The sequence below is a fragment of the Nelumbo lutea genome, chromosome 1 (genome assembly GCF_056320005.1).
Source record: "Nelumbo lutea isolate HS-2025 chromosome 1, American lotus-T2T, whole genome shotgun sequence".
NCBI lineage: Eukaryota > Viridiplantae > Streptophyta > Magnoliopsida > Proteales > Nelumbonaceae > Nelumbo > Nelumbo lutea.
This window is the reverse complement of record NC_142684.1, coordinates 39,504,619-39,521,203: the sequence shown is the minus strand read 5'-3', so window position 1 is coordinate 39,521,203 and position 16,585 is coordinate 39,504,619. Positions and strand designations below refer to the sequence as shown.

Here is a 16,585-nt window from a genome sequence, read left to right as displayed (position 1 = left end):
GCACCCATCACAGTGCATGGCCAACCCCCGAATTCAGGTATGTCATTAGAAGATATAGTTAAGGCTCTAACTACTAATACTCAGCAATTTCAATAGGAAACAAGAGCCAGCATTCAGAATTTGGGGAACCAAATCAGCCAACTTGCCACTGCCAGTAGCAAGTTGGAGGTGCAGAGCTCCGGGAAACTACCATAAAAAATGGTAGTCAACCCCAAGGAGAATGTAAGTGCAATGGTGCTGAGAAACAGGAAGGAACTACAGCTAGAACCTACCTCACCAAGGAAGGTGGATAAAGGACAGGAAGAAGAGGCAGTACAGGACTCAAGAGTTAGAGAGAACATTTCAGCTGTGATCAAGAGGACCTTACTAGAAAAACATGCTAATCCTGGTATGTTCACCCTACCTTGTGTGATTAGCAATAAGCAAATCAAGCATGCCATGCTAGACTTAGGTGCATCTATCAATGTCATTCCATACTCAATTTACTATGCTTTGAAATTAGGTCCTTTTAAGGGAAACTAAAGCTGTTATCAAATTAGCTGATCATTCTAACACCTACCCAGAAGGGATTGTTGAGAATGTAATGGTGTAGTTTAACAATTTAATTTTTTCAGCTGATTTTTACATTCTGAAGATGGAGGAGAACACGATCAAAGGTTCAACCCCACTTTAGGCAGGCCATTCATGAAAACGGCTAAGACCAAAATAGATGTGGATAAGGGCACCCTCTCCGTCGAATGTGACAGGGAGACTATTAAATTTAATATTTTTGAAGCTATGAAGTACCCAAATGAAGACCATTTGATCTATTTGGTTGACACTATTGGTCCAACTGTGTAGGAAATTTTTGAAAAATACATGAATGAGGTGCTAGAATCGAGTGCACAATTGGATATGAAGGCCCCTATTCCAGATTTGAACCCGCCCATGATGGATGGAAGGGGAGCACACCGAAAGCTACAACCATGAGAGTTAAAATAGCAAAGGAGGACAGCGAGCATAATGACGTTAAACAATTGTGCTTGTGGGAGGCAACCCATTGTGTTTAGCTAATTTTGTTATTTTGGTTTTGATTTTTTGTGTTTAGCAGGAATCCAACAAGACAAATAGGGAAGTACCCCCAAACCCTTCTACTTTATGCATAATCACATACATTGGGGACAATGTATAACTTAAGTGTGGGGGGATTAGGGAAATTTGATGGAAATTCGGGATACCTTACCTTCTTGAAATTTCTGCTCCCTAGAAACTTATCCTTGAACGATTTCAACTTATCAGGAATCATGTATTTAGGCTGAATGGATAGGATAGGATGCAAGCATGACTAACTGAATCTTCCTTGGCTGCATATGGTACCTCATGATTTTAATCGATCAATAGGCAAGATGTATAAGGGTTTGATTGATTTTCACATAATTATCAGTCAAACATGGGTTGGTTGATCTAGAACTTGTTGTGTTAGGCATATAGAGACCACGATCAATGAATTCATGGATCAGGTGGTAAAACCCTTTGATTCTTGAGAAAAAAAAATGAAATTGTGACTAATGTGAGATGGAGCATAAAATGCACTCACATCTAGAAACAAAAACAAGTGTGAGATGGAGCATAAAATGCACTCACATCTAGAAACAAAAACAAGTGTGAGATAGAGCATAAAATGCACTCACATCTTGAAACAAAGGCAAGGGTGAGATGGAACATAAAATGCACTCACCCTAGGACCCCAACCCCATTCTCACCTTCAGATCCTAGGAATTCATACTAAGTGGTGGAGATATGATATATAAAGCTTATGGCAATAAGCACACCTTGTTTTGGCTTAAGAAACAAAGAAATGTAAGTGAATCTGGCTGTATTGGTTTGTTAAAGCAATGAGTACCCATTCAGCCAAGGATGCTTCAACCGGGGAGGCTTGTCTCCTAGACTATCGATTTAACCTGGGACCATGGGAAATGGTGATTTGCAATCACTCTTGAACGAGAAGAAGGGGAGAAAGAGATATAAAGAGGGAAGGTTACCAAGTCTGGACTAAAGCATGCAATGAACCAAGCCTCATGTAGAGAAAAAGAAAGATTGAAAATCAATAGTTGGTTTCTTTTGTGTTACTTGAGTTTTTGCCTTGCCCGAGGATGGGCAAAGTTTAAGTGTGGGGGGATTTGATGAGACTGAAAAGAACCTTATTTTTGTCCAATAATTTTTATCTTTTTACATTACTTTTGCACTTAAATAAACTCACTACTCTTGTATTTCGATTCAGGGCAATAAAGAAGGCAATTGGAAGAAAATAAGGCAAATCGGGTGATTTTGCACAGTTTCGGCGACAGCCAGTAATCAGGGCCTAACTCTCAATTCCGGACTCCGAATTGGACAATTTAAGAAGCATTAGAAAGATGAAATGAAGGCTCACAACTTTTATGTTTTAGGTTTTCATATATTCAGCCCGTATCATGTACTAAAACGAGCCCGAAGTCGGAGCAAGTTCACAGCCAGGCCCATTTCACAACTTAAGCCCAACTCGCAGAAGCACCTTGAAGCAGCCCAAGTTTTAAAGCAGCCCAACTCGAATTTAAGAGTCAAGAGTCCAAATCTCGAATGTAATCTCCAAAGAGAGAGTCTTATCAGATCTAAAGTCTTTAATGTAATCCTAGAGAGATAAGAAGATTGAAATTAGATCATCAGATAGATATGATAGGATTATTTCAAGAAAGATCAAGACTCCCTAAAGATAAGATGATCTCCTATAAGGAGTTGGAAAACAGCCCTCTCCTTTGGCTATATAAAGAGGGGGGAAAACCAGATTTAGCATCACTCACTCCAAGATTCAAGAGATCACCAAGCAACTCAAGAAACTCAAGAGAGCAGTTCGGCCATGGAGAAGCAAAGCATGGAAATTGTGCAGATCATTAGCAGTTAAACTTCTTTTCTGGTTCAAGGGGGGAGGTTCGATTGTGCCATTGTGAGGTTCTATTGTTAATTTATTTTCTTGCTTTTTAATTCAAGTATTCATTGGTTCTTTTGCACATTTTTATTGGATGTTAATGTTAATTAGTCTGACAAACTAAATTAATGTTGATTTTCCTACTACTATCCATGATTTTGGTGATCCATAATTGTCATGAATAGTGGTACAAGTAGCTATTATGTTAATATCTTTCTGGGTCAATTGTTCGTGATAGTCTTTGACCAATGTATTGACATGTTTTAACCTAAAGGGAATTGATGGAACAAGATTCAATAATTGCAGCTATCTCAATTATTGTTATTTTGGTTTAATTGTTTTCACAAAGCTTAATGCTATCATTAATTAATATGGAACGCTATCATACCCAGTTGATTAAAGATAAGTGTTGATCGAATGCTGGGTTTGGTCAACTGAATTAGAAAAACACAAGGTTTATCATGGCTATCCTAATAAATTTAAGGTTAAATGCTTGAATGGCAAGAATGCTGAAATTTACCTAGGATCGATGGCCAATCGACTCAACCCGAACCCTTGAACCAAAATTCGGTAAGACTGATTTTCTCTTGTTTGTTTAGTTTGCTATTGCTTTCTTATTCTTTTAATTTTAATTATTTTATTTTCCCACTCAGTTATATTAATCGTTCGGCTAAGAGATTATTGACTTGCTCCCTGTGGAATTCGACCTAGTACCACTTTTACTGCAAATATTTTATTGTGGGGTCAGGACAATGGGAGCTGAAATAACACTCATGAGAGGGTTCAAATCCATGAGTGGTGGTAGTCTAATGACAGAAAATGGTTTTAGACTCAGCAATTAATCCATTGTGTTTTTCACCGATTGAAGGCAGAGTAGTCTTAGACCATATTAATTATTTTTTTCTTCTTCAATTTTCTCTCCAATATTCATCCATTCCATTTGCAAGAGATCATTCCATTTTTTCACTATTGCACATCTCTTCTTTATATCCTTCCTTTGTTTGACTGTTTGAAAAATGTCTTTCAATTTATAGCCAAGTTCTCTTGATAATCAAAATCCTAAACCAAAGTCCTAAATATATATCTCTCTATTATTCATATCTTATTTTTTAAATTTAATAAATAACAAACAAAATGAAAAAGAAAAAGACTACTAGTTCGAGAGATGGGAGAGGGTAACCGGATTGCAGATTAAATCCTAGCCCTTTCTTCTTCAGTCAGGAGCTGATGCCATTAACAAACGATTTTTTCTTCACTGAGACAAGGAGAATTGAAACTGATAGATGCATAACCAGCATCGTTTTACGACTCACCTTCCGCAAAACCAATATTCTGGTGGCGAGGACAACCATCTGAAAATGCAAACCCATATCAAAGAACGAAAAGATTTTAATAGTTAATGTTGAACATTACTTAGCACTTAAACATAAACATTTCTTTCTTACAAAAGAAAAACATATATAATCATTTCTTGTAGTTACAAAGGGGGAAGGAGATTGAGTTCCCCTGTTTATGGTTCAGAAGATTCACATTACTGGTAGGTGCATCGCTTTTCTAGTTTCTGAGAAAATGCCAAGAAAGGATATTTTAGGAATTTTCAAAAAATATATCAGTTATGTGACATCACATGTGAATGGAGTGTGACGGAAAGTTAACGATAAGAAATATTTTAGATAATTGTTAGAAAACTTAAGGTACCTTTTAAGGCAATATGTAAATAATAAGGGTATAATTAGTCAATTTCCTAAACCATAGGAATACTTTAAAAAATTTGCCCTACAAAAAATGAGGGGTGCAATTTTTTCTTGGTGCAATCCAATTACATTTGATGAAGAGGTTGAAGCGTGAAGTACTTAGGGTATTGGAAGAGTGGTTTCAGGTTTTACATGTACAAGTTGAAGTTTTAAATAGGGAGATTGAAATTTTTAGGCGAGCAAAGATGTATTGGTATTTGGAATTGTTATTCTTTTTATTATACATAGTTGTTGCATTTATGACAATCCAGTTGTCCATTTTATTTTCATCAACTATTACTTGACTCCATGGAATGACCTCCCTTCTTACTTTCCAACAACATGCAAGATGGTAAAGACAAGTAGAGGGAACAATGGAGTTGTCTTGTTCGCATGGTTATTACAATCTAGGTGGAATCGTGAAGGATGAACCCCATATTATAGATTCCACTAAAACTGTGGTGTTAAAGAATGAATCCAAAGAACATATAAAAAGTTGACATCATGAGATCATGGCATATAATTGTTCAATGTAAGTAAAATGATTATGGTGAACATGTGCCTTAATTAGTCAATTGTCAACACAAGTAAAATCATGGCATGTAATGGGGGAGAGAGAAAGAGTTTTTGCTTCTTTTCCTTTTTAACTGAATATATTAAACATGTCTATTGCTCTAAGAGTAAGAGCTAACTTCAATAGAGAATTTGATTTTTATTTACGCCAAAAATGTATTGTTTGGCATTCACAATAGATCCTACAACAAACAAAAAACATGTTAAAATTCAACCACCTCTTTCAGTAATAGGATTTTACTACCTATTTTCAAAAGTATTGTAATTTGTCCAGACTTTAATGTTTAATCCAATGTTCTGAGAACAGGACCAAGCATAGAACTAGAGAGGGAAAAGGTTCATGGGTTAGAGGTTCAACCAGAGTCGAATCAGAGGTTGAACCATGATGATGTGGCATATACATATATATATTAAAGATCATATAAATATTATATATAATACATTTTATAATTTTTAATATACTTAAATCTGGTGTATTAATGGCAAGTTCTTTAATTTTTAAAGTAAATGATTAGGGTTCAAGTCTCTTAATTTACATTTTCTTTAAATACATGCGTAATAAAGTAATATGTATAATAAAGTCATTAAGTAACACAAGTTAAGAGGTAGACTAATGGTAATTAAGTAATATATGAACATAAGAGGCTATAGGTTTGAATCTTATTGAGAACATTTTAAACTTTCTATTAGTTAAGGACCTGAGCGGTTTCCTGAAACCAGGACCGGTTTTCCAGTTAAACCGCTTGGCCAGTCAGTTTTCACTAGTTTTTAACCAAAGAAGTTATTGGTGAATGACCAAACCAGCCAAGGTCCTAGGTCACGGTTCAATCGGTCTGACCGGCCGGTCTGGTTTGGTTTTCTAAACACTAGTTTAATCTCGTACCTAGAGCAAGGATGTGTTTAGGGATTTGTTTCAAAATGTCAAGCAGGCCGAAGATGAAATCCTTCGAAAGGAGCTTGCTCACACACAGCATAACTCCATTGATAGTTGTACAACTCTTCGAAACGCCAAGCTGAATCTTCATCACTAGCTTTTGCAATAGGAAATTTTTTGGAGACAGAAATACTGGATTCAATGATTAGCAGATGGAGATAGAAACACAAAATTTTTTCATGTTACGATTAAGGTGAACAAAAAATTTTCTACTCTTTCTAAGATATCTTTGGATGATGGCTCAATGATCATAGATGACCCCTAAATCATTCAGGAAGGCATTCGGTACTTTTGTTCTATCCTTAGAGCTGAGCGGTGCAGTGCAAATCCTAATTTACTGAATCTTATTCCAGCAATTATCTCTCCATCATATAATGATATTCTGATTCTTCTTCCCTCCAAGGAAGAAATAAAAAATTGTTGTTTTCTCACTTTCAAAGGATAGTGCCCTAGGTCTGATGGTTTCATCAAATATTTTTATACACACCATTGGGATATTGTGAAGGATGATGTCATCTCTGTAGTGTAGGAGTTTTCATGGGGAGTGAGCTTCCTCTCAGTTATTCTTGAGCATATATATCTCTTGTTCCTAAAGGTCAGAAACCTCTAACCTTTTTAGATTATCGGCCCATAAGTGTTTGTAACTTCTTTTGCAAGGCTATAGCTAAAATTTTAGTTGGTAGACTTGTCGGTATTTGCCATAAACTTGTATCTCTGCATCAGGTGGCCTTCATTGAAGGCCGAAACATTTTGGATAACATAGACCTTGTGGGGGAACTTATGCAAGAAATTGATAGAAAAGTAAAAGGGCATAATGTGGTGACTAAGTTGGATATGCTTAAAGCCTATGATCGGCTTGACTGGGATTTCCTTTTCTCTGTGCTTGGTCAGTTTGGTTTTTCTACAGATTGGATTTATTTCATTCGTAAGGTTGTCTATAACTGCTAGTTCTCTCTAAAAATTATTTCAAGTCTTCAAGGAGTCTCCTTCAAGGGGACCCTTTGTCCTCGTATCCTTTTATTCTTGCTAAGGAGGTTCTGAGCCATGGTCTCTCATATTTATTTTCTCAAAATTCAGATATATTATACATTGTTCCCAGAGGTTGCCGATCCACATAACATTGTCTTTTATGCTGACGACACAATAATTTTTTTTGTAATGGTGGTCGGGGTGCTTTACAGAAGCTAATGAATTTTCTCAATCTTTATGAGATTTACTTTGGATAGTGTATCAACAAAAGGAAAAGTTGTTTTTATACTTCCTCAAAGGCCTCTCCTTGTAGAATAAATATTATCCAAGGGGCTCTTGGTTTTGGAAATCATCTGCTACCTTCAAAATATATGGGGGTTCCCATTCACAAAGGGAAGGCCCGCCAATATGTGTTTGAAGAGATTCTCAGTAAAATCTCCACTAAAGTAGAATCATGGAAAGGGAGGTTTCCCTCTGTTGGAAGTAGAATTGTTCTACTTAGATTTGTCCTTTCTTCTATGCAATCTCATTATGGCTTTTGACCTCTCTCGGAGCATCCTCACATGACTAGAGAAAATTTGCATACATTTTCTTTGGTTCGAAGTGGAGGAAACATGAAAACATAGTTGGGTTGCTTAGTCAGAGGTTTGTAAGCCTTTGGAGGAATGTGGGCTTGGATTAAAATATCTAGTTGAGCTGGGTGAAACCTTTCGGTTGAAAGCTTTATGGCAGGCTCTATCTGAGAATGGGTGCTAGCCGATTTACTTTAAAGCCAAATTAGCTAACCATTGGTGCTTGGGTTAGGAGTATAAAGGTTCCTCTTCTTGGCGAAAAATCTTCAATTTTTGAACACTCTCATGGCCAACTCTACCTAGCACATCCAAGAAGGTAATATTCCATTTTGGCTTGAAAACTAGCGTGGTGATGAGCCTTTATTTAGATATGCCCTGGACCCCGATATTAAGGTAAATGGCATTTTAGATAACACCGGTGCTTAGCATTGGGAAAAAATAGGGAACAACATCCTAGAATATGTAAAGACTCAAATTAGTTCCCAAAACATAACTTTAAGACAAGGAAAAAACATTCGGATTTGGAAACTTACATCTAACGGGCTTTTCTCTTGTAAGTCCGCTTGGTAGCCTATCTGAACCCCTTCTCCTATTTGTCCATGGTGTAAGGCAATCTAGAATAAAAGAATCCCACCAAAAATGGCTTTCTTTTCATGGAAATGTCTTAGATGTAATGTTCCAACTGATGATAGTGTGTGAAAATTAGGCATTCCCCTTGTCTCACCTTGTAATTATTATGCATAAAGATGTTTGGAAACCACAGATCATCTATTTATCTTTACCACTCTCGCCACTAAGGCTTAGGGTGAGTTTATTACTTTATTGGTCGTTCCCACCATTTCGAATCAGACAGCTCGATCCAGGTTGTTATTCTGGCTTCCTTTGGTCAGACTCATTCGTCACAGGTGAATGAGATAATAACAACCACTACCATTATTATTTATTAGGAAATCTAGAAAGAGTTGTTTCAAAAGAATGGAGGGTAGAGCTCACACTGCTGGTTTCATAATTAATATATATATATATGGAGGGTAGAGCTCACACTGCTGGTTTCATATATATATATATATATATATGTTTGGCTCCAGGAATTTAACTGGTCATCTCCTAGGAAAGATTTGACTTTTTCTGACAAAGTCCTTAGAGGGTGTGGAATCTCAAAGTGACCTACCCTAAAGTACCGAGAACCTGCCTTGTGATGTGTGTTGTCCCTTACAAGGGGCTGGGTGAAAGAAAACGGGGATGGGGCTGCAAGGGGCAACCCAGGTATTTTTGGTAGTGGTGAGATTTTCAGAGGGGAATGAGGTGACTTTTTATTTGCTTTTACAAATTATTTTCACAATAACTCGATATGGTTGTTGAATGTCTGGCTTTGCGAGATGCTTTGTTGTTTGCACATGTTAGATAGTATATGCCCTTAATTCCAATCAGCTTGATGTACATTATGACATTTATTGTAAATGAATAAAAATACATATTTGACTCATGTTATATGGTGTGTTTCTATGTAATACCCTTAAACTGGATACTAATGAGGCTCGTGTTAGTTTAGAATCTTCACAATCATTGGATAAACCTAGGGAGGTTTTTCCTACCAATGTTGACACTAATGTGTCGATAAGTGGGTTGGGGTGGCTTGTCTTAACTGCCAGGGTGAGACATGAGGCACATGCAGTGTGGGTTTTCTTAAATACTGAACAAGACCAAATTCCAGTATTGCCCTATACCTTGGAGACAGATGGACAAAACTGGAATGTTACATCTAACCCTTAGACTCGATTATGGTACTGCACTAGGTGCCGGATTGGACTGTCTTTGATATGCCAATCAGTGAGATCCTTAGAGAGGGTCAAAACCTGTGTATGTTGGGGCAGTCCGAGAATTCACCTAAGTGGGTGATTATAATGACAGGATCAGCCCCTTTGTTGGATAAAGTGAATGATCGGGGAATGCACTCTCTCTGATGGAAACCTAAACTACTGGCAGTTGATTTCAAACTTGTTGAAATTTATTTTTCAAAATATATTTATATAGAGATATAAATATAAATATATATATATATATATATATATATATATATTATGGTTTCACAAATTGTTTAAAAAAAGGTTTTAATTCCCGGTATCCATGTGATTAGAGAGTGCAATACTGTACCTTGCACCCGAGGGAGAGGTCCTCTCTTGTTGGGTAGTGTATGATCATTAAGGGCTGAGAGGTTAAGTGTATGACCATTTTGGCATAATAAACCTGATGGACTAATCTCAAATTTACCCACAGTCCTTGGGCCTTCATAAGATGGCTGGACCCAAAGACCATTTAGTGTAAATGTTGGGCCCATTAAGAGCCCATACTAATGGACTCAGGGGTTCACTGTATTTAATAGTGAATTCGGTCATGCCTTATAACAGAGGCTAGGCTAAACCCATGTGGCTTATGTGGAAATCAATGATAGGGTTCCATGCCATACAAAGAAGGCCAAGCTAGCTAGTATTAAAGGAAGTGAGCCTGAAAGCTTAATGGGCCTAAAGCCCATTTCGAACTGGGTTAATTGGATTAATTAAGTAAGGGACGAATCTAGGTATGGATCAGCAAATAAGGATAAAAGGATAACTCTTATCCACTTAAATAGTCCAGATCCAAATAAAGATTTGGATTAGGAAACTTCTAATTGGATTAGGAGAAGTTGTTTCTGATCTACAAATAAGATAAGGGATAAGCCTTATCATTTAAAGAGTCCAGATCCAAATAAAGATTTGGATCAAGAAAATCCTAATCAAATTAGGAGATTAACTCTTTAAGGTCTATATAAAGGAGGAGAGCAAACCGAAATAAGGCACAGTTTGACTGACTTTTCTGTATCTTGATATTGTTTCTTGGTAGAAGAAACAATCTTGAAGTTGTGCTCACATCCCTACACAATTCTTGCTGAAGAATCCACTTGCTGATCCTGCCTCACCCTAACCTATGTCATCTTCAGTGGAGGAAGGATTCGGTACCCTCTTTGGGTGTGAACACTTACTTTGGGAGGAGCTTCTTGCGTAAAGTCCATATCAGGTATTCCTCTCACTTATCTTGGTTTCAAATTTGGTCTGGTTTGTTTCAAGAACGAACCTTGAAAAATGCAACTTTTCTAAATCATGGAATAGGATTCCCGGATGGGAGAAAGAAATTTTTGAAATTTTGCCCAGCCACCCTACTTGGTTCGGCCATCCATATGATGGATCTCCCATTCTTTTAGTGATATCAGAGTCGGGTTTAATTCTTGAACCAAATCAAACCTGATTTGAACCTGTGCAAATGGGTAGAACTGGTTCTACCCGATTTGCGCAAATTGTTGTTTTTCTGGGAATTGATTCCCAGTTTTGGGCATATGGTATGAAAATTAATTCTTTATTTATCTGAAATAATTATAGAATTGTTCTATTTTTATTTCTTAATTTTTGGGTTGTTCTTATGGTGGAGATCGAAATCTTTATTGGCGCCAAGAACTGTGCACCCTGCAGCATTATTCTACTCAATTCGGTCTATAAAATTTGCCATATGTTTATCCCTCAATATTCAGTATTTTACACTTAATTGGTACCTAATTGGACTCATTACTCTTGTATTTCGATTCAGGGCAAACAAGAAGGTGATTGGAAGAAAACAAGGCTAATCGGATGTTTTTGTACAGTTTCGGCACCGATTAGTGATATGGGTCTAACTCTCAATTCCGGACTCTGATTTGGATATTTCAATAAGCACTGGAAAGATAAGGAAAAGGCCCACAACTTTTATGTTTTGGGTTTTGGCAGAATCGGTCCGTATCGAAGAAGAATTCGGGCCCAAAGTCAGAGCAATTTCGCAGCAATGCCCATTTCACAAATTGAAGCCCATTTCACAGAGAGTATTGAAGCAAGCCCGAATTGTTAAAGAAGCCCAGTTAGAATTCAAGATCCAAGAGTCCCATTAGATTAGAAGTTGAATGTAATCTCAATAAAAGAGTTTTACCAGATTTAAATTCTCAAATCATAATCCTATAAAGATAAGAGATAAGAGTTAGATAGGATAAGTTCAAATTAGACTAGGACTTTCCAGTTTGAGGATAATCTCCTTAAGGGAGTTGGAGAGCAGCCCTCTCCCCAAATCTATATAAAGGGGGGCGGACCAGCCCCCAAGGCATCAATTCCTCCAAGAGAGCTTCAATCTTCAAAGAGGGAAATCAGCAACCAAGGAGGAAGAAGCAAGAGTTCGCCCCCCTTTCTCATCTAGAAGCTACGTCTTCATCATGAAGTGTCTGTAAGTTTTTATTTCTGGTTGAAGGGTTAGGGAAGCCTTGATTCTGTAATATTGTAAGATCTAATTGATTTTTTTTATTTTAGTTCATTGTTTATGGGTATTCATATGTTTTCTGCTAATTAACTGTGAGGATTATTTTTGTTGATTAAGCAAGAAGGGCCCCTTGCTCATTCAATGGAAATAATCTATGGCTGATTAAACCTCCAGTTTCGTATATGATTGGTAGGTTCGATCATGGTGGCAGTTAACATAAATTGATTGCAAAAAAAGTTTTCGATCTATGTTAGGAAAATATATGATCTGGTTTAAACGATCCGAGCTTGTGAGATCGCTGACCACAATTGGGTCTCTCTCTTCTTAATGCTAATAATAGGTTAAATCCAAAGAGCTTGTTTAGGACTGCCTATTAATAAGGGAAGCAATCAAAGAGCTTGTTTTGGTTGTCGAATAATAAGAGTAGAGGTTGGTTGTTAGAGCTTGTTAATAGCTATAACCAATTTATTCATAAACATATGAATCTATCTTTGCATCAAGGATCAATGCTATGAATCAAAGCTGAACATGTCCCTTCAACCGGAAACCATCTCCCATCGATTTAATCTTTGTTTTCTATTATTTTCTGCTATTTTCTTATTTTCGTTAGCTTTACAACCCCCCTTAATCCATCTACTCGGAAATAAATCCACCCAATCCCTGTGGAGAACGACCTTGCTCATCACTATCTGCAAATTATTAACCCAGAGCAAGAATATTTATCTTTGGTTGGGTTCGGCATCCACCAAAAATTTGGCGCCGTTGCCAGGGATTGACGTCCTAAGTAGGTTTATTTCCTTTTATTTGGTTTATGCCTCGCTCTTCTCATGTAGGTGAACTCCACTACGACCCTGAGATCGAGAACACAGTTCACCACTTGAGGAAAGAAGCCAAGCAATGCCGCAACCAATCAACATCACTCCCCACTTCTAGAGTGAAGTCGGCTGCAGAAATCATTGAGCCATCCAACCATTCTGAAGAAGAAGTCATGGCCAACAATGAAGAAAGAACCCTTAGAGAGCTAGCTGCACCGGATCTGCACCAACAACCTCTCTGCATCGAATATGCAGATCTAGTGGTACCCTTTGAACTTAAATCAGGTCTTATACACTTACTCCCTACTTTTCATGGACTTACAGGCGAAGACCCTCACAAGCACCTCAAAGAATTCCACGTAGTATGCTCAAGCATGAAACCTAAAGGTGTTACCGAGGAACAGATCAAACTGCGCACCTTTCCTTTCTCACTAGCTGATAAGGCTAAGGATTGGCTGTACTACCTACCCTCTGGTTCCATCACCACGTGGAATGATATGAAAAGGCAATTCCTTGAGAAGTTCTTCCCTGCTTCCCGAGCGGCTAACATCAGAAAGGAGATCTATGGCATAAGACAATTAAGTGGGGAAACTCTCTACGAATACTGGGAGAGATTCAAGCAACTATGCGCCAGCTGTCCGCAACATCAAATTCCAGACCAGCTCCTTATCCAATATTTTTATGAAGGGTTACTACCAATGGATAGGAGTATAATCGATGCAGCAAGCGGAGGAGTGTTGGTGAACAAAACTCCTACACAAGCAAGAGAGTTGATCTCAAATATGGCAGCCAACTCTCAACAGTTTGGCTATAGGCTCAACCCTCCAACAACTCATGCTAACGAGGTAAACATCTCATCCCTAGAACAGAAAATTGCAAGCCTGACCTCTCTTGTCTGTCAAATAGCCATAGGTAATACACAAACGGTGAAGGCTTGCGGGATTTGCTCAACTCTGGGACATCCAACTGACATGTGCCCTACACTTCAAGATGAACCTTACGAACAAACTAATGTTGTTGGAGGATTCCCGCAAAAGAGATACGATCCCTACTCGAACACCTACAATGCAGGATGGAGGGATCATCCCAACCTGAACTATGGAACCAAGGTCTTCGGCTTCCAACATCAGCATCAAACCAGGCCGCCAGCTCCACCATATTCAGCCACTCCCAACTTAGGTATGTCTCTCGATGAAATTGTGAAAGCCCTTGCAACTAACACTCAACAATTTCAACAGGAGACGAGGACAAGTATCCGAAAACTGGAGAATCAGGTCAGCCAGTTAGCGACAGCTATGAGTCAAATGGAATCCCAATCATCAGGGAGGCTACCTTCCCAGACCATGACCAACCCGAAACAGAATGCTAGCGCTATCACATTGAGAAGTGGGAAGGAGCTGAATGAACCCAATCAAGAAGCATCCAAGGATACAACCAAAAAGGAGACACCATCTCCCCAAACGGATTCAAGTGGAAAGCCACCCCAAGCCATAGTCATCGCTCCACCTTTTCCTAGCCGATTCGTGAGATCCAAGAAGAAGGAGCAAGACAAGGACATTCTCGAGACCTTCTGCAAAGTTGAGGTAAACATCCCCCTCCTTGATGCAATTAAGCAAGTACCCCGCTATGCCAAATTTCTCAAGGAGTTGTGCACTACTAAGAGAAGGCTGAAAGGCGATGAGAAGGTCCATATAGGAGAAAATGTTTCAGCCATTCTCCAGAAAAGACTACCCCCTAAATGCGAGGATCCAGGTATGTTTACCATTCCCTGTAAGATAGGAAATGTCCAGATCGAAAAGGCTATGCTAGACCTAGGAGCTTCAATAAATGTCATGCCCCATTCTATTTATACAACAATGAATCTCAGACCATTAAAAGAAACGGGCGTGATCTTACAACTTGCTGTTCGGTCTACTACATACCCGAAGGGAGTCTTAGAGGACGTCCTAGTCCAAGTTAATAATTTGGTCTTTCCCACCGATTTTTATGTGATCGACACGGAAGAAGATAACTCTTCCAACTCGACCCCAATTTTGCTAGGAAGACCCTTTCTTAAGATGTCCAGAACAAAAATCGATGTGCACAAGAAGACACTTACCATGGAATTCGATGGTGAGATCATTAATTTTAATATCTATGATGCCATGAGATACCCTAATGATGCGCATTCTATTTTCTCTATAGATGTTATTGATTCCTTAGTGCAGCAGACTTTTGAGCTAGAAGATGAAGACACACTGAGAGTTGCACTTAACAATGGGTCTGATCAACTGCAATGAGCAAAGCAGAAGTTTATGTTGAATTCAGAACTACAAACTTTAACTTCTGAACTGAACTCTTTTGAATTTGCACGTAATTCTTCTTTCATTAGTTTACCCCTATCTCACACAAGGCTCCTTCCATCTATTGTGCAGGCACCCCATCTGGAGCTGAAATCATTACCAGAGCACATAAAGTACATGTTCCTAGGCAAGGGGGAGACACTACCTGTGATAGTTTCCTCCAAACTCAATGCACTCGAAGAAAGGAAACTAATTCAAGCACTTAAGGAATGCAAGGAAGAAATCAGATGGACTGTAGCTGATATCAAGGGGATAAGCCCATCTACCTGCATGCACAAAATACTCTTGGAAGAAGACTCCAAACCTACAATCGGAGCCCAACGCCGATTAATCCACCGCTGATGGAGGTAGTGAAGAAAGAAGTTTTAAAACTTCTAGATGTCGGGATAATCTATCCCATTTCAGACAGTAAGTGGGTAAGTCCGGTACAAGTAGTTCCGAAGAAAACAGGTATGATGGTGGTCGAAAATCAAGACGGTGAGTTAGTGCCTACCCGAATTCAAAATGGGTGGCGGGTGTGTATAGATTACCGGAAGCTTAATTCGTTAACCCGAAAAGACCACTTCCCGCTCCCTTTTATCGATCAAATGCTTGAAAGACTAGCTGGCGAATCTCATTACTGTTGTCTTGATGGTTATTCAGGGTTTCATCAAATTCCAGTTGCACCTGAGGACCAAGAAAAGACTACCTTCACCTGCCCCTTCGGTACCTTTGCTTATTACTGTTCATTGGATTTCAAAAGGTAAGCAACTCGGGGTCTCGCCATGTGTCCACATGAATCTCTCATAATTGGTAATTCCCACTTCTCAAAGTCTACATGTAGGCATGTTCGTAGCTATAACCCCTTCTAGAAGCTTGCCCGTAGTTACACAACATAATATCTTGTGGGAACACTTAAGTGTTTGAGGATGGCACTGCAAGTGAACAAATGTCTAGGTGTCACGGGGGGTGTATCTATTAGACAAGCTCTAATCAAATTGATGTATTGATACATTTATTATAAATGAGTAAAAGTACATAATTGTTTCATGTTATGATTGGTGTGTTCCTGTGTAATTACCCCCCTAAGCTGGACACTTATGAGACTCGTGTTAGTTTAGAATGTTTTCAGTCATTGGATAGATTTGAGGAGTTTAACCTACCAAGGCTGATACTAATGTGTTGCCAAGAAGGTAGGGGCAGCCTGTCTCAGATGCCAGGGTTGGACTCGAAGCACATGTAGTGTGTGTTTGTTGGAAACATTGAACTCAAACCATTTTCAAGTCATGCCCTGGACCTTGGAGACTGGTGGGCAAAATTGAAAAGTTACACATAACCCCTAGATTCGATTATGGTACTGCATTGGGTGTCGGATTAGGGTGTCTTTGATACGCCAATCAGTGAGATCCTTTGGGG

The 16,585-nt window shown here is 38.6% G+C and overlaps 1 protein-coding gene across 1 annotated transcript; it reads left to right on the top strand.

The window, feature by feature from the left end:
* The first annotated feature begins 231 nt into the window (after positions 1 to 231).
* Positions 232 to 15,127, top strand: LOC148874350 (uncharacterized). The gene is made up of 4 exons (XM_088960860.1): positions 232 to 388; positions 5,555 to 5,640; positions 6,905 to 7,067; positions 12,867 to 15,127. Exons 1-4 carry the CDS (start codon positions 232 to 234, stop codon positions 15,125 to 15,127), a joined length of 2,667 nt encoding a protein of 888 aa, XP_088816986.1.
* The last annotated feature ends 1,458 nt before the right edge of the window (positions 15,128 to 16,585 follow it).

Excerpts from the sequence above, each read along its gene's own strand:
- LOC148874350 (XM_088960860.1), top strand. The coding sequence starts at position 232 with ATGGTGCTGAGAAACAGGAAGGAACTACAGCTAGAACCTACCTCACCA. Across the intron at positions 389-5,554 it reads AGAAAAACATGCTAATCCTG|GACCAAGCATAGAACTAGAG; the intron begins GTATGTTCACCC and ends TTCTGAGAACAG. Across the intron at positions 5,641-6,904 it reads GGTTGAACCATGATGATGTG|GTGGCCTTCATTGAAGGCCG; the intron begins GCATATACATAT and ends TCTCTGCATCAG.